The sequence below is a fragment of the Phaenicophaeus curvirostris genome, chromosome 28 (genome assembly GCF_032191515.1).
Source record: "Phaenicophaeus curvirostris isolate KB17595 chromosome 28, BPBGC_Pcur_1.0, whole genome shotgun sequence".
Classification (NCBI taxonomy): domain Eukaryota; kingdom Metazoa; phylum Chordata; class Aves; order Cuculiformes; family Cuculidae; genus Phaenicophaeus; species Phaenicophaeus curvirostris.
This window is the reverse complement of record NC_091419.1, coordinates 3,204,909-3,232,340: the sequence shown is the minus strand read 5'-3', so window position 1 is coordinate 3,232,340 and position 27,432 is coordinate 3,204,909. Positions and strand designations below refer to the sequence as shown.

The 27,432-nt window shown below is 54.1% G+C and overlaps 1 protein-coding gene across 1 annotated transcript; it reads right to left on the bottom strand.

Moving 5' to 3' along the window:
• Positions 1-350: 350 nt before the first annotated feature.
• On the bottom strand, positions 351-27,432 carry ONECUT3 (one cut homeobox 3). Its single transcript, XM_069878142.1, has 2 exons — positions 26,395-27,432; positions 351-1,269 (listed from the first exon to the last, which is right to left on the bottom strand). The coding sequence occupies exons 1-2, from the start codon at positions 27,422-27,424 to the stop codon at positions 977-979; spliced, it is 1,323 nt and encodes a 440-aa protein (XP_069734243.1). The 5' UTR covers positions 27,425-27,432; the 3' UTR covers positions 351-976.

Below are 27,432 nucleotides of genomic sequence, written 5' to 3'. Positions count from 1 at the left end.
AGCTAAAATGTGCTTCTTTGACCTGCTTGGGCGCCAGGCGACGCGGTGCAGCCGCAGTCCCCTCCGGCTGTGGGGCTGGGGGATGCTCGGGTGCGCGGAGGCGGGCGGCCACGGTGAGACGTCTCCTGTGCCACGGAGTTTGGGAGGGATCCGGGGATGGGTGCTCTCGTGGGTTGGGGTGGGGTGTGCGCGTGAGGAGGTGTGGGTGATCTTGGGGGTGTCTGGGGTGGGGTGGGTCGGAGGAAGGTGCCTGTGGAGCTACAGGGATGCCCTTGACTGGGTTTGCAAAACCTTCAGGGGAGAGAAAGGCTTGCGCAGACAGGGTCTGGCTGCCTCGGGGAACCCTGTTGCATCTAAGCAGGGGAAAAAGCTTTGGCAGCCACCTGGCAGGAGTCTGAGGTCACCCTCCAGCATCTTCCCTGCTCGTCCCACTTTGAACTGTGAGGGATTTGGCCCCAGTTCAATGGGGTTGTGCTAGAGCCCAATCCCATGACTCCATGCCTTGTGTCTCCCTCACCTTTACTCCTCTACTGTGGGAGCTGTGAGGGTGGTTGTGGCAGAGATCAAGGTTGATGTGGGGGTCAAGGGGTGTCCCTCTCCCCAAAGACCCTGCTGGGGAGGTGAAGACAAGGTTCTGTGGTCTCTGAGGACCAGGGATGCTTCCAAACAGCACCTCAGCCTTTCCCTCCATCCCACGTCATCCCTCACTCCACAGGGCTTTCCTCCAAGCCCTCCAAGGGACAGAGCTGACTTGGTTGCAAACCCTATCCCTGCTCCATGAGCTGGGAGGACATGAAATCAGGATGTGGCATGACGCCTGCATCCAGGGGTGAGAGCCAGCTGAGGGTTTGGGACACTGATGGACCCACGGCATCCAAAAGCACCCACCCCGGGCAGCTCGGGGCATGCGTGTGAGTCTGGGTTGGCTTTGTCATGAGGAGGATGTCCGGGAAGGGGCAGGGAGGGCTGGGGGACATCATGCTTTGGAGAAAGTGCTTGTAGAAGAAGAGGGGACTCCGGGGTTGGTGCCTGGCTCCTCCTGCCAGCGGTTCATACACCGCCTGCGGGCATTCATGAAGAAGTTGCTGACGGTGTTGAGCTCCAAGCCCAGTTGCTGTGAGATGGTCATCTGCATCTCCTTGGATGGGCGCTTGTTCTCCTTGAAGATGGCGATTAGGGTGCGGCGCTGGAGGTCTGTGAAGACCAGCCGCTGCTTCTTGGGCTGCAGGCTCCTGTCTTTCTGCTGCTCTTGCTCTTTGCGTTTGCAAGCTAGATGTTCAAAAGAGAGAACAGGGCCATTAGTTGGTGCTCACCACCCTGGCCTGCTTGCAGGTTGCCTGGCTGCCTCCCTAAAAACAGGCCCTTCCCACCAGTAAACTGCAGGCTTGTTGCCCACCACTCCGCTCCTTACGCTACCTCCCTCCTCTTCCTCCCTGTGCCTCCTGAGCGCTTGCTGAGATGGGACAACAGCCTCTCGTAACATCAGCATGAGAAAAGCCCGGGTGAAGCCCAACACCTCTTCAGATGCCCAGGAAAAGCCCAAGCCTCAGCATCTCCAGCTGACCCTGGGCCTAGACCCTGAGGAAACCCCGTGGCCGACCTTCCTCAGCCTGCTCCATCCCTACATTTTGGGGGTCACCCATCAGCCTCCCTCCCTTGCTGCTCTCTGGAGTGGCCTCCCTTGCCTCCTCATCACCTCTGTGGATCTGCCTGGAGGACTTGGGGAACCAGTGCCTCTGGGCCATCGCATCCAGCTGCCATCTCCAAAACACAGGGAAGAGCCAGGGACAGGGATGTCAGGAAAAGGCTGATCTGCAGCCACCACATCCCACAGCAGACAGCCTGGAAGGATCGTTTGTGGTTCCACCTGCTCTGGGAAGGGGTTTTCCTGCCTCTAGAGGTTGGAGAACAGCCTGAGCCACCTGAAGCTCCAAAAAATTCAATCTTCCCTGCGTGCCTTTGCAACTAGATCTTTTGGTACACGTGTCAGGTTAAGCCAGCGCTGAATCAAAGCCTTCCCTACAGATTTGGATTGGGTCAGGACAGAGGCACTATCACATGGGGAGAGGCTGCTGGGATCCAGGAGAGTCTCCCTAACACCACCCCTTCCATGAGAGGGAGGCAGGAAGGTGAGCATTGGTCTATATATGAATTTTAACTGCAGGAATATCAAGCACGCTCTTTGTGGAAGTGGTAAGAAAAGGTGCAATGACAGAAGAGCTGAGGTTGGTGAAGGTTGCTGGTCCAGTTCCTACTCAAGGCAGGGCTGATTCTGAAGCTGTTGAGGGTGGATCAGGGTCTCTTCTATGTCAGGACTTGGCCACACGTGTGTGGGCACTGCAGGAACATGGGATGCCCATGGGTAGGACATGGATCCATTCCCTCCAAGGCTGACTACACAATGTTTCCTCCTGGAAAGCTCAGAAAAGAGGAAATTGTGGGCTACGGACTTTCTGAGGAAAGCCCCAGTCTTGCCCTAAACAGCAGCAGTTTTCAGCCTTTAGGGTTTCTTGGTTCACATCTTCTAAAGGATTTTGCAGGGAAGGCACAGGTCCTTTGAGATTTTCTGCTGTCAGGAGGTTGCTTGATGGTAGATTTCAACTTGCTTCTCTCAGGCATTTCCAGGAGCATCTTCGACCTGGTGCACAGACCTGGGAGCGGCCAAAAGTCACGGCTGGATGCTGCTGCTGCGGCAGTGGAAAAGCATCTTGGGTCCACGGGACAGGAATTCCCCTTAGATTAACTGCCTGCCTGCTACACAAATGCACCTTCATGGCCAGAGTTGGCATCTATGCAGCCTAGGAGTAACGGGAGGGTATTTAAGTCACTTCTTCCTCCCTAGAGGACAAGCAAGATCTTCCTCTGATCCTTCTTCAGCTGACCTGCACTACGAGTCCTCTTTACACCACCTTGAACTAACCAAGAAGGATGATTTCCACCCCTTCCACCCAGCGCTGGGGAGATCTAGAGCTCAGTGAAGCAGAATGATTATCCAACAGATTTAACCTTGTTTCCCCAGCTGCTGGGCTCCATCCTCGCCCCATCCGCATGCAGGAGGTGGGAGCCATCAGTTCTGCTCCCACTGGGACAGGGGACACAGGAGGCACCAAGCTTGGCTCAACTAACCATATTCAGTCCAAAACCTGGTAAAGACGGTTAATGGAGAGCCTTCCCCTCCCTTTCTCCCCCCACCCACGCAGGTTTGGCTGCAAACCACCATCCTTAGGGACAAAGGGACAGTCTGAGCTCGGGGGACCCTGTCCCAGGGGTACCTTACTCGAACAGCTAGCAGAGAATGGTTTAGTGGAAACCTACCCTATGACCATCAGATGCTTGCAAAAAGAACAAACAAAAAAAAGCCTTTATAGAAATGTTGACGTTTTTTTCCAGACATGAATTAAAAAAAAAAGCAAGACCCACCCCCACCCCCCCCCAGCTCCCCCCAAACCAAACAACACAAAGTTCCCCCCACAGTACGTGCACATTCAGAGTCTTTGCCTTGTCGGACCCCTCACCCGCCACACATCCTCCCAGCACCTCCCAGCATGCTCATAGAATCACAGAATCATTTGGTTGGAAAAGACCTTTGAGATCATTGAGTCCAACCATACCTGTCCACTGCTAAACCAGATCCCTGAGCATGTCCTCTGCTCATCTTTTAAACACCTCCAGCGATGGAAACTCCACAACTGCCCTGGGCAGCCTCTGCCAGTGCCCGAGAACCCTTTCAGGAAAGAGATTTTTCCCAATATCCAGTCTAAACCTCCCCTGGTGCAACTCGAGGCCATTCTCTCTCATCCTATCCCTTGTTACTCCGGAAAAGAGACCAACACCCACCTCGCTCCAACCTCCTTTCATGGAGCTTCAGAGAGTGATGAGGTCTCTCCGCTTCTCCAGGCTAAACAATGCCAGATCCCTCAGCTGCTCTCCATAATGTTTGTTCTCCAGCCCCTTCCCCAGCTCTGTTCCCTCCTCTGGACACGCTCCAGCCCCTCAATGTCCTTCTTGTAGTGAGGGGCCCAAAACCGAACCCAGGACTCAAAGTGTGGCCACACTGGAGTCCAGGGGAAGAAGGTTGACTTTCCTGGTCCTGATGGCCACACTGCTTCTGACCCAAGCTAGGACGTTTCTGATAGAAGCCAAGTGGCACAGGTGGGACCTCAGGGTGATGGTGGGCACCTCGAATGCTCTCTGTGAGCACAGCATTTGCTCTGCATGGGTGGCGCTTACACCATCTTCCATACACACACCAGGTACAAACACATGTAAATCCATCCGTCCCCCACCGACCGGCTGGGTGATGCCCTGACCCACCTGCAACCCTTGCAAAGCCACCGGGATCCAGGTTGTCCTCTTGCTTTTTTGCTTGTTGATACTCATTTCCACTAGCAATGGCTAAGACCCAGATTTTCAGCTCCTCAACCTCACATTCCTATCCCTTATTCAGTTTTTAGGATTAATTATTACAAACCAGTTGCCTATTAATAACCCAAAGCTCCGAGGCAGAGGCTGATCAGCAGGGACTTGCTGGTAAAGCCGCGATCCAGCATTAAAACCAGTATTGCTTAGACCAAGGTGACAACTGCTCTGCACCCCTGGATCCCCCTGTTATTTTTGGCCTGCGGTGCCACCGCTGGCCCCATCCCACATTTCCTGTGCTCGTTTGTTCATTTATTAATTCCCTTTTCTGCTGACGCAGCCCAACACCCCTCTTCCCCGGTTCAATCTAATTACAGCTCCGCACAACAGAGATCGATAGTGACGCTGGTCAGATCTATTTACGGCGGCCATCAGCCCCCCCAACGGAGGATCTTTTTCCTCTTCCCCATTCCCTGGGTGCTGCTTTCCCAGGCAGTCTGGCCGTGGCTGTCCCCGTGTCCCCGCAGGCGGTGGGAGCTGGGGACGGGGTGAGGGGCATGGCTCTGACTCCCACCCAGGTCAGCACAGGGGGTTTTTTTTTGTGCTTCAAAATCCCTTTTATCCAATTCTCAAGCTCCAAACAACTCATCCTTGGCTTAATGATGTTCTTCCATCATGTCCTTCCAGGGAATTCTGGGCCTGGCCACCGTCTGTGGGGATGGGGATGCTCTTTCAGCCCTGCTTCTGGTTTATCTTCCCTGCAAATGCCCAAAGCAGAGGCTTTATTCCCTGCTCCTCCTGGAGTGCAGCAGATCCTGGCAGTGCCAGGAGCAACGGTGGGGGAGATGCGGATGAACTGGGGTCTCCTGTGGCCAACAAGGGGTTGAGCTCACCCACAAGAGAGGTTTTCCTCTCCTCTCTCCATCTCTCCTCAGCTCATTTTGCAACCACTGAGACCTCCACAGCTCAGCCAGGCTTGGCTAAAACCAAGCGCAGGAGTGACAAGGAGGGAATGCCAGAGGCAGTGGGATGGAGTGATTGCATGGAGCCCCTTCCTCTTTGACACCGGGCACACAATCCTAGTGGTATTTCATCCCTAAGGTAGCTGACCTGGTGTTGGAAAAACCCCAGGAGCAAAGGCAAGAGCAACCTGGGGTGAAAAGCAGGAGGAAAGACCTCTAGAAGCAGAGGCATCCCACCTGCTCGCCCTGGAGGATTTCTGCCAAGGGTTTCTGCCTCCCTGGAGACTTATGTCAGAGGGAGCAAGTTTTCCTTGACTTAACCTTGACAACTCAAAGCAAAATATCTCCCAAATCATTTCCAAAGGGACATAATAGAGACAATCAAATGGCTGCTGTTCAGAAGCTGCGATTATGCCTCACAGCATGAACTCCGCGAAGCATTTAACTAATACCTGATGGCTTTGCAGGCTTCCGCAGCCTGCCAGCCACTGGTTTCTCTATTATACCCGCAAACCTCTGTTTTCTCAGCCCCAGCGTGCTCTCCCTCTCCTTTCACTTGCAATACAACCTGTAATTTTCTGCCCACTTTGCTTAAGTGCTGGTGATTTGTTGAAATCACAAAAGACAGCCAGGGGCTTTCAGAGCCAGCATGCTGGCTGTAAGCGAGGTTAGGGAGGGGAAAAAAAAAAAGAAACCCACCAGCTTTTCTTCTTTTCTCCCTCTCAAATCGGCTCCCGGCGTGCAAGGGGATCGAGGAGCATTTAGGGCTCCAAGGGAGGTGGAGGAAGGGATGGAGAGGGGGTACCTGGACGTGGTGGGACAGGTTTCTTCAAACAGGCTCTTTCACTGGCAGGCACTGGATGGGAAATGACCCTGAGCAAAGCTGGCTTCACTCCATGCCTTCCAGATGGGTCTGCTGCCTCAGTTTCCCCCTCTCCTTGAAGGGGCAGAGGGACCCCAATTTCTTTCTCAGAGAAGGTGGGGCTGGGGGGAAGATTGTGCAATGGATGTTGCTGGTTCAGACCCTGCCCTGATATTCTGGAGGGTTTCGCAGCTCTGAGCAAACCGGGACAAGCCCAGCTCCTCCCACAGCACAGCAGTGTCTTATCCTGAGCTGAATTAACCTGGAGGTGGGGCATCTGCCCCACCCCAAAGCTGAAGCATGTCTGGATCAGGAAGCTTCACCTGCAAAACAGAAATCCTTGCTGGGCGGGGATCATAGACTCATGGAATGACTTGGGTTGGAATGGACCTTAAAACCCATCCAGTTCCACCCCCTGCCATAGACAGAGACACTTCCCACTGGATCAGGGGCTCCAAGCCCCATCCAACCTGGCCTTGAACACCTCCAGGGATGGGGCAGTGACAGATGCTCAGTGCTGTGAGAGGTTTGTTTGACATTTCTTTACACTGTAGGCAAAGAGCCCAAAGAGATTTATCACAAATAGGCTTCTCCAGCAGCAGTTCAGGTCTCCTTTAGCTGGGAAGACTCAGTGCTGATGGAACAGATGCATACAGTGCAAGAACAGCTGCTCAAAAACCAAACCCTAATTTTATTTTTGACATTTTTTATCCCTGATACCCTATTAGATTCCAAAACGTAATGAACACGAAGGCAAAGGGATGCAATGTGAACCACACAACCACTGGGGCAGAGCCTGCCTCGTGCTGCCCATCCCTGCAAATGCCACCCTGAATACTGCAACCTTGTGATCTCCCAGATTTCAGCACCAGACGACAGAAAAACAAACCTCCTGGGCTCCAAAACCTGCAGGGATTTTGAGCACTGAGGTCCCACAGTATCCAAGAGCTCTGAACCATGTCGTCATAAAAACTGCCCCACTCTAGAAAGCCACAGGTTCAGCAAACCACGTGTCAAAGGCCATCAAGAGCCCAAGAGATGCAGTTAGGAGCTGTGATGTCTCAGATCTGCAGTCCTGCCAGGTCAGAGCAAAACAGAATCATAGAATCATAGAATCACAAGGTTGGAAAGGACCCACTGGATCACTGAGTCCAACCATTCCCATCAATCACTAAACCATGTCCCTCAGCACCTCATCCACCCGTCCCTTAAACCCCTCCAGGGAAGGAGACTCAACCCCCTCCCTGGGCAGCCTCTGCCAGTGCCCAATAACCCTTCCTGTGAAAAATTCTTTCCTAATGCCAGAGCTCCCGTGTGTCCCTGCACGACACGACCCTGCCTTGGTGGGGCCAGGCTTCCCTGCTGGTGTCCCTGGGAGGTGCCGGAGGATGAGTTCCAAGGCCTGGGAGAGCCCCTAGTAATCGGTATGCAGACAGCGCACCGCAGGGTGAGTCGCTTCCTCGAGTCCAGCGAGTTAAATCTTCCTCTGAATGCTGCAGATGAGGAGATGAAATGAGACAAAGTGCTTGCCCTTGTGTTGCTGAGTGCATTTTCCTCCTCTTGTGAAGAATTTCAGCACCTCGTTCCAGCCAGCAGCTCTGACTGACATGTATGGGGCTGCGAGGCATCACCAGCTGCCCACACCAACATCTCCAACCCATTCATAGAATCACAGAATCACCAGGTTGGAAAAGACCCACTGGATCATTGAGTCCAACCATTCCCATCAATCACTAAACCATGTCCCTCAGCACCTCATGCACCTGTCCCTTAAACCCCTCCAGGGAAGGGGACTCAACCCCCTCCCTGGGCAGCCTCTGACAGGGACCAATGACCCTTTCAGTGAATTTTTTTCCTGATGTTCAGCCTGAACCTCCCCTGTTGGCGCTTGAGGCCATTCCCTCTCGTCCTGTCCCCTGTCCCTTGGGAGAAGAGCCCAGCTCCCTCCTCTCCACAACCTCCTTTCAGGTAGTTGGAGAGAGCAATGAGGTCTCCCCTCAGCCGCCTCTTCTCCAGGCTAAACACCCCCAGCTCTCTCAGCCGTTCCTCCCAACAGCCCAGGCAGCTTTCAGAGCAGTGCAGATTGGCAGGCAGAGGGAAAGGACTGGAAAGGAAATCACAAGTTCTTAGTCCTCTGCTTCAGTGGCAATGGTCCCTGTGGAGTGGGTGGGTTCCCTGGGACTAGCAGAGGCTGGAGGAGGCACCAGACATGCAGCAGAGTGGTGACTCCAGCCCTGTGAGATGCCTCGTTTTGCCTCTCCTGCAATTCTCCATCTTTGTTTTTTCATGGTGTTGCATTTCCAGCACTGAAGCCACGGGCAGGGACACCTCCCACTGGATCAGGGGCTCCCAGCCCCATCCATCCTGGCCTTGAACCCCTCCAGGGATGGGGCAGCCACCACTGCTCTGGGCAGCCTGGGCCAGGGCCTCCCCACCCTCACAGAAAAACATTTCTCCCTAAGATCTTATCTCAATCTCCCCTCTTTCAGCTGAAAAATGTTCCACCTTGTCCTATCCCTGCCCTGTGTGATCAAGAGCCCTTTGCTTGGACCCATCCCTCTATATTTGACTCTTCTCCTTTCCAGGTAAGCAGCTGCTACTGGCCCCACCAGAGACAGCCCTGGGCTGAACCAGCTGTGTCAGACCCCTCTCATAGGCACAGAAAGAAAGATTACGATTACTTAAACACGTGGATTAGTTATTAAAAGGATTTCCTTTCTCCAGAGGTTTGATTTTTCACTCCCATTTGTAAAGGGAGTCCTGGTGTCCTGCTCTCCTCTAACCTGGAGCCTGGTTCAGCCTCCGGCTCTACCAACCCATCTGCTGGCAAAGCCGCTTCCCTTATTGGTCCCATTTCATCACTTTGTAGACCTTTTTTTGGATCAAAATTGTCTGTTTCTTCTTGTCCCAGTGGAGACCAGAGAGAGCTGGGGTTGTTTAGCCTGGAGAAGAGGAGGCTGAGGGGAGACCTCATTGCTCTCTCCAAGTCCCTGAAAGGAGGTTGTGGAGAGGAGGGAGCTGGGCTCTTCTCCCAAGGGACAGGGGACAGGACGAGAGGGAATGGCCTCAAGCTCCACCAGGGGAGGGTCAGGCTGAACATTAGGAAAAAAATTTTCACGGAGAGCATCATTGGGCACTGTCAGAGGCTGCCCAGGGAGGGGGTTGAGTCCCCTTCCCAGGAGCGGTTTAAGGGACGGGTGGACGAGGTGCTGAGGGACATGGGTTAGTGATTGATGAGAATGGTTGAATTCGATGATCCAGTGGGTCTTTTCCAACCTGGTGATTCTATGATTCACTGATTCAGTGCTCACCGCCACTACAGCCCGGGAGTGGAGCAGCTGCCTGGCGTGAGGCAGGGACAGGCAGAGGTGCCCTGGGAGTCCTCCTGGCTGCTCCCTTCTCCTCACTCTTCTCTCCAGTCACTGCCACTTAGTGTGATGAGAGCAAATTGGTGCTAATGAAGTGCTGGAGTCAGGCAGAAGCCAGCAGCGCCGCGAGGGATGGCAGCAGCAGGGGAAGGTCATCGCCTTCTGGGAGAAAGGGAGGATGGGGGAATGACTGGAAACCCTAAAAGCCCTGAAATAAGTTTTCCTTGGAGTCAGCAATGCTTGTTCATGCTCAGCTTTGACACGAGAGCCCCAATGGAAAAATCCAGGGGGGAAATGGGAGTTTGGGGTTCAGTTTGTGGCACAATGTCAGGGAGAAACAAGTGACACTGGACAAGGAGCCTTCCTCTGGGAATCTGGGGCAAGTCCACCTCTATCTTGATGACTCGATGATCCAGTGGGTCTTTTCCAGCCTGGTGATTCTATGATTCTACAATTCTATCTTGCTCCTTCATGCAGGAAAGGAGCAACAAGGAAGGATCTCCCTTTGGCATCAGCATGGGCTAAGTGACCATCACCATCCTGTTGGGCTCCTCCTGCCAAACTCCCACTGCCTTCAGCAGCTCCCAGTGCTGGCTCTCGGAGCAGGGATGATAAACAAATCCAGCAATCAATGAAGTGTATTTCATCAGTTGGTTCTGAGCCACTCTCAGTAGAGAGCTGGCATCCAGAGAGGGCCACAAGGCTTTACCAGCCAAGGACCATTTGCTGGAGAGAAGGGAAAGGCAGCAGGGGTAGGGGGAGAGAAAAACGACAATTTTCTGCATTTCTTGATTAATCTGGTCTCAGGTGGATTTATTGGGTGTGAGATGGGAAGAATCATAGAATCACCAGGTTGGAAAGGACCCACCGGATCATCGAGTCCAACCACTCCCATCAATCACTAAACCATGTCCCTCAGCACCTCATCCACCCGTCCCTTAAACCCCTCCAAGGAAGGTGACTCAACCCCCTCCCTGGGCAGCCTCTGCCAGTGCCCAATAACGCTTTCCATGAAAATTTTTTTCCTAATGTCCAGCCTGACCCTCCCCTGATGGAGCTTGAGGCCATTCCCTCTCGTCCTGTCAAACAAGGGAAGCTCCCTTAGAGTTTGGCTGAGTCAGTTCTCCAGGGATGGGGCAGCCACCACTGCTCTAGACAACCTGGGCCAGGGCCTCCCCACCCTCACAGCAAAACATTTCTTCTTCCTGTTGTTGTCCCCAGACCCTCATGTGTGGTGCCCAGCAAACCAGCAATCAATGCTGGGCACACAGCAGCCACACTGGCCGTCCAGAGGAGGCCATGGAGGTGATCTGAGGGCTGGAGAACCTCCCATAGGACAGGCTGAGAGAGTTGGGGTTGTTCAGCCTGGAGAAGAGAAGGCTCCACGGAGACCTTAGAGCAGCTTCCAGTGCTGAAAAGGGCTCCAGGAAAGCTGGGGAGGGGCTCTTTACGTGGGCATGGAGTGATAGGATAAGGAGGAAAGGCTTTATATTGGAAGGGGGAATATTTAGATGAGACATGAGGAAGAAATTATTCAGGTGAGGGTGGGGCAGCCCTGGCCCAGGCTGCCCAGAGCAGTGGTGGCTGCCCCATCCCTGGAGGGGTGCAAGGCCAGGTTGGATGGGGCTTGGAGCTCCTGATCCAGTGGGAGGTGTCCCTGCCCGTGGCTGGAACTGGATCATCCTTAAGGTCCCTTCCAACTCAAACCATTCTGTGATTCTGTGTTTCTATTAAATACTCTCCCCCCGCCCCGCAGGGAAATGGTTCGTTCCGCCCCCCCTACCCCCCCGCAATGGGCCGGTCCCGCACGCTGGCGCCCCCCCGCGGACGGATTGAGTGCTCGCTCCGCTCTCCTCCCCCTCCCCGCGCTGCCCAATGACGCGTTCACGTCCCCCCCTCTCTCAGCGCGATGGGCCGGTCCAGCCGCGGGGGGCGCGGCAGGATGGAACGTACCATCCGCATCCTGGGGGTGGGACGGAGCCACACAGTCCCGGTAGCCAGGCGAGAGCCTTCGCCTGCCCCATCGATGCCCCATCGATGCCCCATCGCTCCCCCATCTCTGCCCAATCACTGTCCCGTTGCCACTGTATCGTGGCTCCATCATCTCCCCATTGCTGCTGCTACCCCATTGCTGCTCCATCACCACCCAATCCCTGCCCCATCCCTGCTCCATCACTGCTGCTGCCCCTTCCCTGCCCCAAACATGCCCCATTACTGCTCTGCTTCATCACTGCTCCACCCCTGCCCCATCCCTGCTCCATCACTGCCCTATCCCTGTCCTATCAATGCCCCATCCCTGTTCTATTTCTGCTCCATCACCACCCAATCCCTATTCCATCCCTGCTCCATCACTGCTGCTGCCTATTCCCTGCCCCAAACGTGCCCCTTTGCTGCCCTGACCCATCTCTTCTCCATCGCTGCCCCATCCCTGCTCCAATGACATCCCATCGCTGTCCTATTGCTGCCCCATCACCACCCAATCTCTATCCCATCCCTGCTCCATCACTGCTGCTGCCCCTTCCCTGCCCCAAACATGCCTCATTACTGCCCTGCTTCATCGCTGCTCCACCCCTGCCCCATCCCTGCTCCATTGCCATCCCATCCCTTCTCCATCGCTGCCCCATCCTTGCTCCATCCCCACCCCATCCCTGCCTCGTCCCTGCTCCATCCCTACTGTCACCCCTTCCTTCCCCCATCCCTGCCCCATCACTTGTGCATCCCTGCTTCATCGCTGCCCCACAAACAACCTCACAGCCACCCCACAAGCCATCACCCCCTGGTTCCCCCCCTCTAAACACTCCCCCCCAGGACCTGCTGCCCCCCAGGGCAGCTCACACCCTCCTGTCCCCCCACACGTGTGGGGCTGGCGCGGCCGTGGCCGGCACTAAGCCAGTGACTCTTAATACACCACTCCAGCATTATTAGTTCAGCTCCCAAGGTATTTCCCGCAGTAATTGCACTGATCTACCAGGGATTACGTGCTGCCGCTGTAACGATGGATGATGTTTTAATTCAAGCCAGCCACCTCCGGGGAGGGCAGGGCAGAGATTGAGACCCTTGAGCACCAGGAGAGGACGCAGGAGCCTAGCTGGGTGCCCTTGGGATGAAGAGGCTGCCCGGGCACAGGGAGCAGCACCTGGGAGGCTTTTTAGGATGAGGAGCAGCCAGAAATCTGGACCCAGCAAGCTTGAAGTGATTCCCTGGCTGGGAGCTCAGCCAGGAGATGCTCCACAGCAGGTTCCTGGCACTGGGACACCAGCGATCCCGGCTGGCTGCGGTTCAGCATCCCTGAAAGCAGCCAGGGATGCTCCTGAGCGGCTGGGGAGGGCACTTCCCAACTCTCAAATCACTGCTGAGGGAGAACTCAGCGCTGCCCGGTCCTCCCCCTGGTCCTGCTCCCTGCCTCTCTCCAACCCCATCCTGCCAGGAGGGGAAACTCCCACAGGAAAAGAGCTTTTGCTTCTTTGAGGTGTCCAAGGCCAGGTTGGATGGGGCTTGGAGCCCCTGATCCAGTGGGAGGTGTCCCTGCCCATGGCCGGGGTGGAACTGGATGGGCTTTAAGGTCCCTTCCAACCCAAACCATTCCATGATTCTATGATTCTTCCCATCTAAACACGGCAGAGAAACTTCCCCGGCAACGTTACCTTTAAAACTGACCCCCACACAGAGCTGTTCCTTCTGGTAAAGCAGCAATTAATCACGGCAAGTATGAGATGGATTTGTAATCAGCTCTTCCCCCCTCCCCATTTCACAGCCCTGGGTATTTTTCCTGCCTCTCCCCCAGCTGCGGGGCTGGGCCCAGGCCAGCGCAGCCCATTGATCCTGCTCGATCGATTTTATTGAAACTCCCACGAGTGGCTTTAACTGCGTGTTGGATATTGCTGGCACATCAGTTTGATGGCTACGTGACTGGCAGGGAGCTCGTGGGTAGGTTTGCAGGGAGGGGGAGGCAAAGGGGCTGTGGGATCAGAGGGATTAATCCTGATGGAGTTGGGTTATTCCCAAGGTTCTTCCCTGGGTTGGAGCTGCCCGTCCCCAAGGCTTCTCCCCAAAGGTGGGAGAGTGAAAGGTAGCGGCACAGCTCGGGGTGAGGAGTGTTTCTAGGGGTGGTTAAAGGGAATGGTTTCTCTTAGTGAGGTTTATTTGCTGGCAGGGAAAGAGGCTGTGGGGGCTGAGAAGGAGAGGAGGAGGAGGAGGAGATGGGGGAGAAGAAATGAAAGAGGAAAAGAAAGGAAAAGGGAAAGGAAAATGAAAGGAGAAGGTAGAGAAGGGGAATAAAAAATAAAAATTGAAGAGAAAAAAGAAGGAGAAAAAAGAAGGAGAAAAAAGAAGAAGGAGAAAAAAGAAGAAGGAGAAAAAAGAATGAGAAGAAGGAGAAAAAAGAATGAGAAGGAGGAGGAGGAGAGGGAGAAGGAGAAGGAGAAGGAGAAGGAGAAGGAGAAAGGGGAGAAGGAGAAGGAGAAGGAGAAGGAGAAGGAGAGGAAGTAGAAGAAGGAAAAAGAAAGATGAAAGTTAAAAGGAAAAAGGAAAAGTAAAAAGAAAGATAGGAAAAGAAAAAAGGAAAGGAAAGGAAAAAGATAAAGGAAAAAAGACAAAATTAGAAGAAGAAAAAAGAAGAAGAAAAGGAAAAGGGAAAAGAGAAAGAAGGAAAAAGAAAAGGAAAATAGAAAGAAGAAGAAGAAGAAGTGGAAGAAGAAGAAGAAGAAGTGGAAGAAGAAGAAGAAGAGGAGGACAAGATTGAAAAGCGGGATGGAAAGGTGAAAAGCGAGCACTAGAGCACCAGAGTGATGGGTGAGAGGAGCCGGCTGGGATGAAACCATCACCCAGAGCAGTATAAACCCTCCATGAACACCACTAGGAAAGATCTCGAGCGGGAGACTGAGGGCGATATCTGAGCCCCCCCCAGTTCACCAAATGTGAGGTCCCTTTGCCAGGGGAGGGGCTGGAATGAGACCCCCAGGATTGAAGGGCTGTGGCCATCAAGCAGCATCTTCCCATGCGGAGAGCAGGGCTCATCCTCCTCCCCCCCGGACACGTGTTGGTGGGGCAATCACCTCATGATGATGCCAAAAATCAAAGCAAATAATTTTTAATTATCAAAGGAAATTAATAATTTCCCCTGCTGAAGGCAGAGGAATGGCTGGGAATCATTAATTTGGGGCAGAAAATGCTGTTGCAGTTCTGGGGAGAAGCTTTCCAATTTTCTCCAGGAAAAGCAAGTGGGTTTGAAACCAGAATTATTTTGAATAAACGCCTGGATTTGAGTGGTTTCTTTTGCCATTTCACTTTTTCTCTCAACAAAGCATCCGATGGTGCTCACACGCTTCACCGCGCCTTTGGATCACTTTCTTTTCACCCCGTTTCTGACCCAAACAACCTGAAAGCTGTGACGCAGCCGTCTGTGCCAACACCCCCCTTGCCACAACCACGCAACAGAAAGCAAATTAAATGCTTTAAATTAAGTATGGGGCCCATTCATGGGGGTGAGAAGCTTCAGGGGGTCTGGCAGGAGTCCCCATACAGGAGCTGCCCTGGGAATATCAAGGCAGGGATTCACTGCCTTCTGCAGGAGGAATGTCACCAAAATTCTGAAGTTTGACCCCAAAAGGAGAACTAACAGTGGGTATCGGTGCATGGATCCATTCCCAGCAGCCTTGGGTCTCTCTGGGTGACTTCATATGCCACTGTCCTACCTTCCCTCCTCGCCTTCCTCCTCCTCCTCCTCCTTCTCCTCACCTGCCATGAGCTGGGAGGCAAATAGGGAAGGGACCCTCCATCCCTGGGAGGCTTTGGAGGCACAAATCACAGTGACACTGAACCCAGCACTTTTTGAGCATCACATTTGAGCCAAACCGGGCCAGATGCTGAGCAACCACGGAGCAAAACCCAACAGAGATCCAACCTCAGTCCCGAGCTGTAGTTTAGCTGGGGTGATGCCGGGTCCAGGGGAAACAAGGGACCCTCAAAAGATGGGGAAAGAATACAGAGGAGAGACATATCTCAGGAAAAATCACAAGGGATGGGATGCTGCTTGCAGGCACTGGGGTCATCGCTGTGCGCTGCTGCGACAGGCGATGAGCGCCGGGGTCTCCTCTGCTCTGTGATGGGAGCAGCCTTTGCAGCAGAGCAGAGCCGTTGATATCTCTGTCAGCCCCTGATACCATCACCCGTCAGCAGCTCCCGATCCGTTCGCAATTTTATCCCTAATGGAGAGAGTTTGCTCGTTACCTGCTCTTTATCAGAGGAGGGGAATGGAGCTCCTGCAAAGCGCAGAGCAGAAATGCTCCCACAAAGGGGCATCATTCAGCTTCCAGCTTCAAGGTTTGCCCTTTTATGTGACATCACTGCCTTCCTTGGCTTTAATAACCTTGTGTTGGTGTCGTCGTACCCTTTGTAAAAGCCCTGCCATCTGCACTCATATGTGGGGAAACTGAGGCACAGAGGGATCTGTGGGTGTTCAGCCTGTCAAACCATGGCTAAGTCCCGGCTCACATCCCTTCACTCACGTGGTGGAACTTGGTGTGGGGATGGGAAAAAAGGTGCTGGGACACTTCTTGGTGGCCAGATCCAGCCTTGTCGTGGCTCTCAGCTTTGCCAGGCTGTGTCCTCTCTGTGCCAGGTATGGAGAGGGTCCTTGAGGAGACCTTCGCAGCCCTTTGAAGATCGCTTCAGTACGAGGCATTTCCCCTGATTTTGGGTTTTTATAGGGTCCCTGGTAGCCAAACACCATGTATCAGGGTCCCTGCAGAGCCAAGCCACACATTGAGCCCCCCAGCACACCCCAAGCTCTCAATATTTATGTCTCCCTGGATTCATCCAACAGCAGGACAACTCAATTTTCCTCCAACCTGGGTGGAAGACCAGTAGCCTCCTCCCACTGCTGCCTCCTCCTTCTCCTGAGCCCTGGGCTCAGCAGAGCTGGGTTGGTTACTGCTACCCGTGCCATCGGCAGCAGCGGAAGCTGCAATTTCTTTTTCCTTCATATTTTTATTGTCAAGATGTCGGTGTTTTCCACACTGCTCTGCAAGCAAGGAGACAACAGCCAGTCTGAGCCAGTGCCTTCCTACAACCAGCCCCTGCTCTCCCTTCAGCAGGCTCCCATGTAGGGATTTTCTGGCTCCTTCTCCAAGGCTTTGGGAGCAGAAAAAGAAGAGGGACAATCACAGAGACACAGAACCGAGACAGGACAGAGGGTCTGGGCCTCCCAGCTGAGATATTGTCCAACACAAGCCAGTGGTGGTGGCATCTGCCATCCCCCAGCATCATGACCAGGCAGTAAATTCCACCCTCAGCTCCCCAAAACTCAGCTCATGGCAACACCAAGTCCTCCTGCACTCAGAAATGATGCCGGAGGAAATCAGGGCATGGCTTGGTTGCAGCAACAAGGTCCTGTGACGCAGAACTCAGAGGCAAAACCCCAGAGATGGGAAGGTGAAGGAAGAGACCATCACCAATTCCTAATAAAGGGGTAAAAAAAAGGCACCTACAGTGTGATGGGATTGGGGAATATGAGTATCCTTGCTGCAGCCCTGCCTGTCTCAGCCCTCCACCTCTGCCGGCATCCCACCCATTGCAGGTGTGTGTGCATGTGTGTTTCATAGAACCATAGAATCACCAGGTTGGAAGAGACCCACAGGATCATCGAGTCCAACCATTCCCATCAATCACTAAACCATGTCCCTTAGCACCTCATTCACCCGTCCCTTAAACACCTCCAGGGAAGGTAACTCAACCTCCTCCCTGGGCAGCCTCTGCCAGTGCCCAATGACCCTTTCCATGAAAAGCTTTTTCCTGATGTCCAGCCTGAACCTCCCCTGGTGGAGCTTGAGGCCATTCCCTCTCGTCCTGTCCCCTGTCACTTGGGAGAAGAGCCCAGCTCCCTCCTCTCCACAACCTCCTTTCAGGGAGTTGGAGAGAGCAATGAGGTCTCCCCTCAGCCTCCTCTTCTCCAGGCTAAACACCCCCAGCTCTCTCAGCCGCTCCTCTTGTTCTCCAGCCCCTTCACCAGCTTCGTTGCTCTTCTCTGGACTCGCTCCAGAGCCTCAACATCCTTCTGGTGGTGAGGGTTTGTGTATCATAGAATCATAGAATGTAGGTATATATGGGTGCACATGGATGTATAGGGATGTATGTGGATGCATGTGGGTATATGTAGGTGTACGTGGATGTACATGGGTGTACATGTGTGTAAACGTGTGTTCGTAGATATAAATGGGTGTAAATGAGTGTACATGGGTTTATGTGTGTGTATGTGACTGTATGTGAGTGTACGTGGGTGTAAATGGGTGCACGTAGATATACATGAGTATAAATGAGTCTACGTGGGTTTATGTGTGTTCATGTGGGTGTACATGGGTGTAAATGAGTATATGTTGGTGTAAATGAGTATATGTTGGTGTAAATGAGTATACATGGGTGCATATGGGTACATGTGACTGTATATGGGTGCATTTGTGTATATGTGGGTTTACATGGGTGTAAAATGAGAGTAGATGGATGTATGTGGGTGTGCACGGCTGTATGTGGGTGTACATGGGTGCAATGAGTGTAGGTGGGTGTACGTGGGTGTAAATGAGTGTAGGTGGCTGTAGGTGGTTGTGCACGGCTGCATGTGGGTGTTCATGGGTGTAAATGAGTGTAGGTGGGTGTACGTCGGTGTCTGCGGCTGCACACGGTTACACCCCTGTGCATGTTTACATGGGTGTACACGGGTGCACCTCCCCTCACCCTGCAACACCTCCAGCCCCACTTTTCCTCCGGCAAAGCCTTCTCTGTGCCTTAACTCCACCTGCCGAGAACATCTTGAACCCCACTGCACTCCCTTTAAAACAATCTCTGGACCTCCTGGCCTCACGCTGCAGAAACCCCCAGAACTTCGAGCCACGGTGCGCATCTCTAGTGGAATAAATATCTGCTAAGATAGAGCTACTAAGGTCGTTCTTCAAGCCCTAACCCTGCCATGCAAATGTGTCTTGATTTTAATACTGGGTCTTTATTTTTCAAATGCCCTGGTCCCTCCTTCCAGCACCAGAGAATCCCCATTTCTTTTTGTTTCGCTGTTTTTCAGCAACCACGAATGTTTTAAAGCTCCATCTTCCCTTTTGCCTGTCCGCTCCTGCCTTGGTTTCAATCTTGCTGGAGATGCTCTACATCATTCGAGGTATTAAAGGGATATTTTGAATTTCCCTTTAATCAGCAAAATCTTGCCACTCAATGGCCACGGTCCTGCACGAAGCCAGGAATAAATGCACTCAGCTGCCTAAACCTTCTGCCAGCTCCTTCCTGCTCCGGCACAGCTCCCACTGCATCCACGTTTGGCTGTGGGGGAGAAAAATTTGGGCTCCAACTTCTCTTTTAGGCCAGTTTTCCAAGTCAGAGTCTGTCCCCAGCCCCTCTGCAGCACTGTTGATGCTGTGCAGGAGCAGGGCAATGGCCAAGAGATCATCCTGTCTTGATCAGACACGTCCTGACCTGGTGGGACGCGTCCTGAGTTGATTGAAGCCTCAACTCGATGCTGAGGCACAGGATCTGTCCCTGCCAATGGCAGGAGCGTCGGAACTGGATGATCTTCAAGGTTCTTTCCAACCCAACCCATTCTATGATTTTGTTCTATGATTTGTGCATCCCAGCTCTGAAAAGGGAGCTGGGGTAGAGCCGCGCGGGCGCATGGATGTGGGGTGAGGGCAACTCAAAACTATCTAATGCCTCCGTCTCTACTCAGGGTTCCTCTCCAAGAAACCCCAGAGAGCGAGGGAGCGAGGTGGAAAACTCTTCCCCCAGAGCCAACAAGGTGCTGGGGCAGGAGGGGAGGGATCCGGCTCCCACAGCCGCTGGGGAGGCATCAATTCCCATGGGAAACTCAGCCCATCTGAAACCAGTAGCATCCCAATCTCCATCGCGAGCCGTGAACCAGGGGGACAGGTTGGGTCCCTGAGTCCTCCCCGAGCTGCAAAGCCCCCAGCCCTTTTGCACCAAGCTCTGGGGAGGGGGTTATTTTAATTTTTTCTCTTATTTTTTGGTTGGCGTTGCCACCACTGGGCCTGCACCGGCTTCGCACCAGGAGCGCCGCGTGACGGAGAAGCTTCCACAGGGGTTTTCTGGTCTCTCTGCACCCAGGTGACGTGCCCAGAGTCGAGTGGGATGTGCCCAGGGCAAGAAAACAGGCGCACAGGCCCTGCTTCTGCTCTCCTCCTGCCTTCACTCTTCCTCCCACCCCTCCATGCACACGGTTTATCCCTCTATTTGCTCCCCAGCACCCCGGAATCTGCGATGGGTGTGGGGGCAGAGCCTCTCAGCCGCCCGCTCGCAGAGACATGAGCTCCCCAACCCCGCGACTGCATCTGCGCCGAATGAGAAAATATTGGATTTGTTTTCTGGAGGAGGAAAAAAAAAATCCAATATTCTGTCTGCGATCCCAGACTCCACGCCTGGTTATGGCAGGAAAATGCTGTAAATCTCCTCATTTCCCCACCAGCCAGGGAAGAAAAACCGATTTTCTTTTAATATTCATATTCATAGAAGGGAAGGGGGGGTGGAGCTGGATGGTCTTTAAGGCCCTTTCCAACCCAAATCATTCTACGATTCTATTTTTTTTTTCTCTCCTGGTTTAAGCCTCATCGCATCGCTCCGCAATCTCTTTGTTGACCAGGGTTTAAACCTGCTCTCCCAGCTCTCCCGACCCCAGGAACTCGTCTCGCACACCCTTCCCAGCAGCTCCCAGTCAGCGGCAATGAGATTTTAATAGATGTATTTTCAAATTAGTTCTGGGCCTTTCAAGACTTATCAGTTAAATGAGGTTTTTCAAATTGATTCAAAGGTCACTCGGAGAGTTTTCTCTTCTCTGTTATCTCTCCCTTATGGTTTCAGTGGCGACTGACAGGATGGAGGGAGGGAAAAAAAAATATAAATGTCCTGTTCCCCTTATATTTTATGCTCAGAAAAATAGAGAAACCAACAAAACCCACCCTAGAAAAAAAAAAAGGCTCTGAGTTGGGCATCGGGTGTAGGTTCTGCTTGGAGATTTGGGGGGCAGGCGACTAGTGAAGCCTCGAAGGGGGGTTCTGGGGTGCAGGAGCCCACGGACACGGGTGGGGACATGAGTGGGGACACGGGTGGGTGGTCCCCGAGCTCCCACCCCACAACAAGGGGAGGTTATTTCCTCCTGGAGTTGGGGAGGTGGTGGTGGAGGGGGGGGGGAACCCCCTGATTTAATGTTTAACCCAGGAGAGGTTTATTGGCCCCTTCTGACGGGCAGATTAGGAGCAAACAGAAAAACAGGAGCGGGCGGAGCGAGGCAGCTGATAAGGGGGAGAGGTGCGGGGTGCAATGAGGGTGCGGGGTGCAGGGTGGGTGTGGGGTGCAGGGTGCGCAAAAGCCACCCCCGAGGAGCCAGCAGAGCCGGCAGCTGCTCCTCCACATCGCTGGAGAAAGTTCCCTATTATTAACGTGCTAAAAAATCTGAAATAAAATCAAAATAATCATAATAATTTAAGAAAAAAATAAGATATTCAATGAATATTTTTTTTTCCCTAGCGGGGAGATTGTTTTCTCTCCTTTCTGCCTTGTTTTCTGCGCTGAGTAGGATGCGCTGAGCGCCGCCAGTCCCAAAATCTCGTTTTCTCACCCCATTTTCCGCGCTAAAAGAATCCGGTTCCCCGCGGGCCCCGCGTCCGAACGCATCGAAAGCAACGGAACCGGGAGCGATTTGCTCCACTCCGGAGCCAAAATCGTTTGGAAGAGGCTGGGATTGAAAAAAAAACTCGTGAAAACAAAAAAAATACGGTTTTTCCATTCTTACGCGGTGCAATCGTGTCCCTGATTTGGGTAATTAGGGGCCATAGTTCGCGGTATTAATTAGCGGCGTTAATTATCAGCGTTGACAAACCTCTCGGATGTTTGTTTGGGGTGTGTTTGGTTTTATTTTTTTAAATAACGAGAGTTCACGCTGCAGGGGAGGTGAAGCCGTGGGGAGGAGAGGGAAGGGGAAAAAAGGAAAGGAAGAAAAAGGAAAGGGAGAAAAGGGAAAAGATGAAAAGGGAAAAGAAAAATAAATTAAAGAAAGAAAAGGAAACAAGAAAAACAGAAAAAGAAAAGCGGAAAAAGAAAAAGTAAAAAGCTAATGAAAAAAGGAAAATAAAAAGAAATGAGAGGGAAAGGAAAGGAAAGGAAAGGAAAGGAAGGGAAAGGAAAGGAAAGGAAAGGAAAGGAAAGGAAAGGAAAGGAAAGGAAAGGAAAGGAAAGGAAAGGAAAGGAAAGGAAAGGAAAGGAAAGGAAAGGAAAGGAAAGGAAAGGAAAGGAAAGGAAAGGAAAGGAAAGGAAAGGAAAGGAAAGGAAAGGAAAGGAAAGGAAAGGAAAGGAAAGGAAAGGGATTCAAAACGAAAACAAAAAAGACAATAAAAAGGAGAACGAAATTCGGAGCAGGGAGGCTGAGTGAAGAAAAAGAAAACAAAGATATGAGAGGGAAAAGAAAAAGAAAATGTTAGAGAAGAAGGAAAATCGGTTCTCTCCCTGCTCTGAGCTGCGGGAGAAGCTTTAGGGGGTAAAGGGCCGATCCCGGGAGCCGCGGAGTTTGAGTTGAGGACGAACGAACGCGTCGCGACAGGGACACAGCGATGCTGTCACCAGAATCACGAGTGGATCTCCCAGTCCTGAGCGTGGGAATAAATGTGTGAAGGGGAGGGGGGCTCCACCGACGGGAGGGTCCCACAAACACGCATCCACGTCCTCAGGAGCATGATCCCACGGGAATTCATGCTTTTTAGCCCCTGGGACACGGAGGATGGAGGCAGGTGGGGTTGTCACGGGTGGGGGCGACACCTGAAAGTGCCCCGGGGGGAAGCTCCTCACCGCTTATGGATTTGTGGGGGGGGTCACGGGTGGGGGGTTTCTCCACTCAGGGACCCCCAAAGGTGCCACAGTGCGAGGTTCTCACCTCTCATGGGTTTGTGGGGGGGTCATGAGTGGGGGTTTCTCATTCAGGGATCCCCAAAGGTGCCACAATACGAGCTTCTCACCGCTCATGGACTTGTGGGGGGGTCATGGGTGGGGGTTTCTCCATTCAGGGACCCCCAAAGGTGCCACAGTGCGAGCTCCTCACCGCTCATGGATTTATGGGGGGGGGTCACGGGTGGGGATTTCTCATTCGGGGACCCCCAAAGGGGCCACACTGCTAGCTCCTCACCACCCAGAAACTTTGAAGGGGGGGGTCATGAAGTTTTTAAAGCTGCATCTGGAGTTGGGGGGGGGGGGGGTTGGGGGGGGTGACAGGGGGTCACGGAGATGGATGGCCCGGAGGGATGGGATGGGCACCGCCAGCTGTTGCCCAGATGTTTCCCCGTGGGACCCCTTTATTTTGCGGAGCTTGGGGCTGGGGGGGTGGAATCGTGCCCCCCCCCCCCCCTCCCCGGGCTGAGACGCTGCCTGGGGGCCCGACTGAATAATTAATGGTTCATCTGCGGGGGAACTGGAGTGGAAAGAGGAGAAAAACGGGAATTGCCATTTATAGGGGGCCCGGCGTGTTTATCGATCCGCGATTTACTGACTCGGACTAATCCATCAGATGGACTCCAGCAGCGCGGGGGCCGGGACCGGGACCGGGACCAGGACTGAGAATAAGAGGAATAAATAGAACCAGCACCAGGAATAAGAATAGGAATAAATAGGAACAGCACCAGAAATAAGAATAGGAATAAAGAGGGATAGAATAGGTATAGGACCAGAAATAGAAATAAAAATAGGGATAGGAGCAGGACCAGGACCAAGGCTAGAAATAGGAATAAGAATAGAAATAGGAATAAGAATAGAAGTAAGAATAGGAATTGGAATAAAGAGGAATAGGAATCAGAATGGGAATAGGACCAGGACTAGGACTAGAAATAGAAATAAGACTAGGAATAGGAGCAGGACAAGGACCAGGACCAGGACCAAGGCTAGAAATAGGAGTAAGAATAGAAATAAGAATAGGAATTGGAATAAAGGGGAATAGGAATCAGAATCGGGATAGGACCAGGACTAGAAACAGGAATAAGATTAGGAATAAGAGCAGGAGCAGGACCAAGGCTAGAAATAGGAATAAGAATAGGAATAAAAAGGACTAAGAATCGGAATAGGACCAGGACTAAGAGCAGGAACAAGGCTAGGAATAGGAATAAGAATAGGAATAAAAGCAGTCCTAGTCCCGGCCGCACTTTTTTGCTTGCACTGAGAGAGGAAAGAGTCGACGGTTGCCCAGGCAGGGAGAGGACTAGTCCCTTCTTGCAGTGGGTGCTCAGCCCCCCAGGCACCTCCAGCCCCTCAAAAACCTCCAGCCTCCGAGCCCGGGGCGGCCTGAGAGGAGATCCCCCTCCCTTCTAACCCCGTTTCTGGGGGCGGCGGGGCCAGGGCTGAGCCCGAGGGACTGAAACTTGCCCCACGCCCGGGTCCGGGGTGAGGCGGGGGGAACACGAAACGAAAGCGGATCCCGTGGGAACGGGAACGGGGCTGGGAACCGGGAACAAAGCGGCCAGGCAGGGGAGGCTCCCCCGTTCCCCACCTCGGAGCTCAAGGCAGGCGATTTCACAGCCAGGTGGTTGGTTTGGTTTTTTGGTTTTGGGGTTTTCTTTTTTGGGTTTTTTTTTGTTTGTTTGGTTGGGTTTTTTTTCCCTGTTTTCGCAGATAGCGAAGACCTAAACCCTGTCCCTAGGAAATACGGTGGGTTCGCGTGTGTAATTCCCGTAAATAACGTCTTCAAGGCACCCCTGGAGCTGGAGAAAACTCGGTGCTGGGGAATAAAACCATTTGGGGGGAGAATAAAGAACAAATTGGGAGAGAATAAAAGAAAAACAACAAAAAAAAAACAAATTGGGGGAGAATAAAAAAACCAAATCGGAGGAGAATAAAAAAAAAAACAAATTGGAGGAGAATAAAAAGACAAATTGGGGGAGGATAAAAACCAAATTGGGAGAGGATAAAACCAATATTGAGGGAGAATAAAACCAATATTGGGGGAGAATATAAAACCACTATTGGGGGAGAATATAAAACCACTATTGGGGAGAATAAAAACAATATTGGGGGAGAATAAAAAACACAAATTGGAGGAGAATAAAAAACAAATTGGAGGAGAATAAAAAAACAAATTGGAAGAGAATAAAAAAACAAATTGGAAGAGAATAAAAGACAAACTGGGGCGCATAAGCCTCGCGGGATGCTGCTCAGGAGCGGAGCGGTGGCAGCGGGGCCGGAGCTGTGGGAAGGGACCCCTCGAGCCTCCCCCAGCCTCATCTTTACCATCCCCATCCCGGTTATCATTTCAGCTTTTGGCGAGGGGGAAACCAGCCTTCCTCTGCTCAATTAGCCCCAGCAACGGGGGCATTAAAGGGCCGATCGCGGCAGTGTTTAAATCTTTATTTACCAGAACCTTGTAAAGCCAGGGACAATTTGCATTCTATTAACTGCTTTTCAATAGGGCATCGACTGGAACTAAAAGATGCCACTACCCTGCCCTAATTAAAGAGCAACTGAATTACACTAAATACATATGAACGCCGCTCTCCTCCATAAATAACGCCGGGCTCCCCGGTCGTGCCGAGAGCCCGGAAAAAAAATCGGATTTCTTACAAATAAAACAACGTACAAGCCGTTGATTTTCACCCCGCAGCCGCTCCCGCGGAGCCCAGCGCGGAGAAGCCGCGGAAAGAAGGGCTGGAAGCCCAGCCCTGTGTTCGCAGCTCTGGGGACGCGGAGCTGCGGCAAAAAACCAGAGTTTTTCCAGCAAATCCCGAGGGCTGAGGCCGCGGGGAAGCGCGCTGCGCTCCGCACCCGCGGAGCTGCGGGAAGCAGGGGGTCCCCAGCCAAACCGGGGAGCACCGGGGGGGGGGGGTTCCCCGCTTCTCCTGGAGGGCGGTGGGTGCCCCGAGGGAGCGGAGCTGCCGTTCCCGGGGGGGAGCGATGGGGCAGCGGTGGGTGGGGGGGGGGAGACACGGAGAGGGACGCGGCTCCGGTACCGAGCGGCGGGGCCGAAAGCACCGAGGGGGCTCCGGGAGAGGCTGCTGCTCAGCCCGCACCCACGGGAGGCGGAGGGGGAGCCGCTCCCGGCTCTCCGGGGTCCGTCCCGGGGACAAGGAGCCGGGAGAGGGATCCTCTCCGGGGCTGGAGGCAACCGAGGAGGCGACAGGGAAGCGGGGGACGCTGCTCCCGGGGCTCCGGTGGCCGTCTCGGGGACAAGGAACCGGTTCAGCGAGCGGGACCGAGCGTGGAATCATCGCCGGGGCTGGAGGGAGCCGAACGGGGCACGGGGAGCGTAGGGGGAGCTGCCACCGGGGCTCCGAGCTCCATCCCGGGGACAAGGAATCATCCCCGGGGCTGGAAGGAGCCGAACGGGGCATGGAGAGCGGGGGAGGAGCTGCCGCCGGAGCTCCGAGCTCCATCCCGGGGACAAGGAACCATCCCCGGGGATGAAGGCAGCCGAGGGGGCGGCGGGGAGCGTGGGAGGAGCTGCTACCGGGGCTCTGGGCTCCATCCCGGGGACCAGGCATCATCCCCGGGGCTGCAGGGAGCAGCTGCCGGCTCCCTCGGACCCGGGATCCCGCATTTCCCGCAGGGAGGAGCAGGCCGGCAGGAGAGGAGGAGGAAGAATTCGCTTTCAGCACGATTCGCCTTCGCTATCATTCACCTGTAACACAATTTCCTTCCCTTTTCTTCTCAAAGCCTTTCGCGTCTCTTCGCAAGACGAAGCCTCGAATCGGCCCCGTCGCCCCCGGTCCAGCCCTGTCCCCATCCCGGGCCCCCTCCCCACGAACCAGGGACCCCCCCCGCGTGTCCGTGGTCCCCCCCCAGGTGTGCGGGGTGGGTGCCTCGTCCTTACCTGCCAGCCTGAGCGCCGACATCCTTTGAAATTCGGGCTCTTGCAACCATTTCCACATCCTCCTGAAAGTCTCGCGGCCGGATTTGAGCTTACTCCAGGGCTTGGGGTTCCTCAGCAGGTCCGAGAGGGTCCCCTGCGAGCGGCACAAGATCCTCTGCGCGAAGATGGCTTGCGGGATGCTGTAACGCTTCAGCTCGGCCGTGATCCTCTGAGCCACCTCCTTGGTGTTGATCTCCTCCACCTGCCCGGAGCCCCCGGGCTGGGAGCCGCTTCCCGGGGCCTGGCGATCCCGTTCCCCGAGGAGGGATGCTCCGGGCTGGGGGTGCGGGGGGCCGTGGGGGTGCATCCCGTTGAGAGGGGGCATCATCGCCGAGCTGGGAGCCGCTAGCCCCCGGGCGAGGTGTTCCTCGCCCCGGGAGAGCATCGCGGCGTGCGAGTCGAAGCCGTTGGGCGAGAGCATCTTCTCGTTGGGCAAGTGGCCCCCGGGCCCGTAGGGGGCCAGGGGCTGCTGGGCGTTGTGCAGGCTGCCCAGCGGCGAGAGGGGCTGCCCCATCGCCCCCACGTCCTTGGGGTAGTGGCTGTAGAGGTTGCCCATGGAAGCCAAGCTCCGGTCGTCGCGCATGAGGGTGAAGCTGCCGCTCACGTTGCCGGCCAAGCGCTGGTGCGGGTGGTGGTGATGGTGGTGATGGTGATGGTGGTGCGGGTGGTGGAACTTGTCGGAGACGGTGGAGATGGGCGGCAGGTGCTGCAGGGGGGTCAGCGTGGTGTAGGTGCTGCTGAGGCTCATGCCGGAGGAGGGGGATTCGCAGGGCATGCTCATAGCCGGGTGCAGCGGGGCCGCCAGGCTGTGTTCTCCTCGGTAATCGCCCCCTTCGAGGATGGAGGCCATCCCGGACACCATAGCCGGCCGGCCGTGCGGGACCAGGTTGCGGTGCGAGCCCTGCCTGCCGTGCGCGGGGCTCAGCAGCTCCGCGGGCTGCGAGTGCGGGACGCCGGCCAAGCCGCCCAGGTTCTCCATCGCCAGCTCCATCCTGGTGG

Coding starts and splice junctions, on each gene's coding strand:
- ONECUT3 (XM_069878142.1), bottom strand. CDS start 27,424: ATGGAGCTGGCGATGGAGAACCTGGGCGGCTTGGCCGGCGTCCCGCAC. Junction 1,270..26,394: donor GTCGGCGCTCAGGCTGGCAG/GTAAGGACGAGG, acceptor TTGAACATCTAG/CTTGCAAACGCAAAGAGCAA.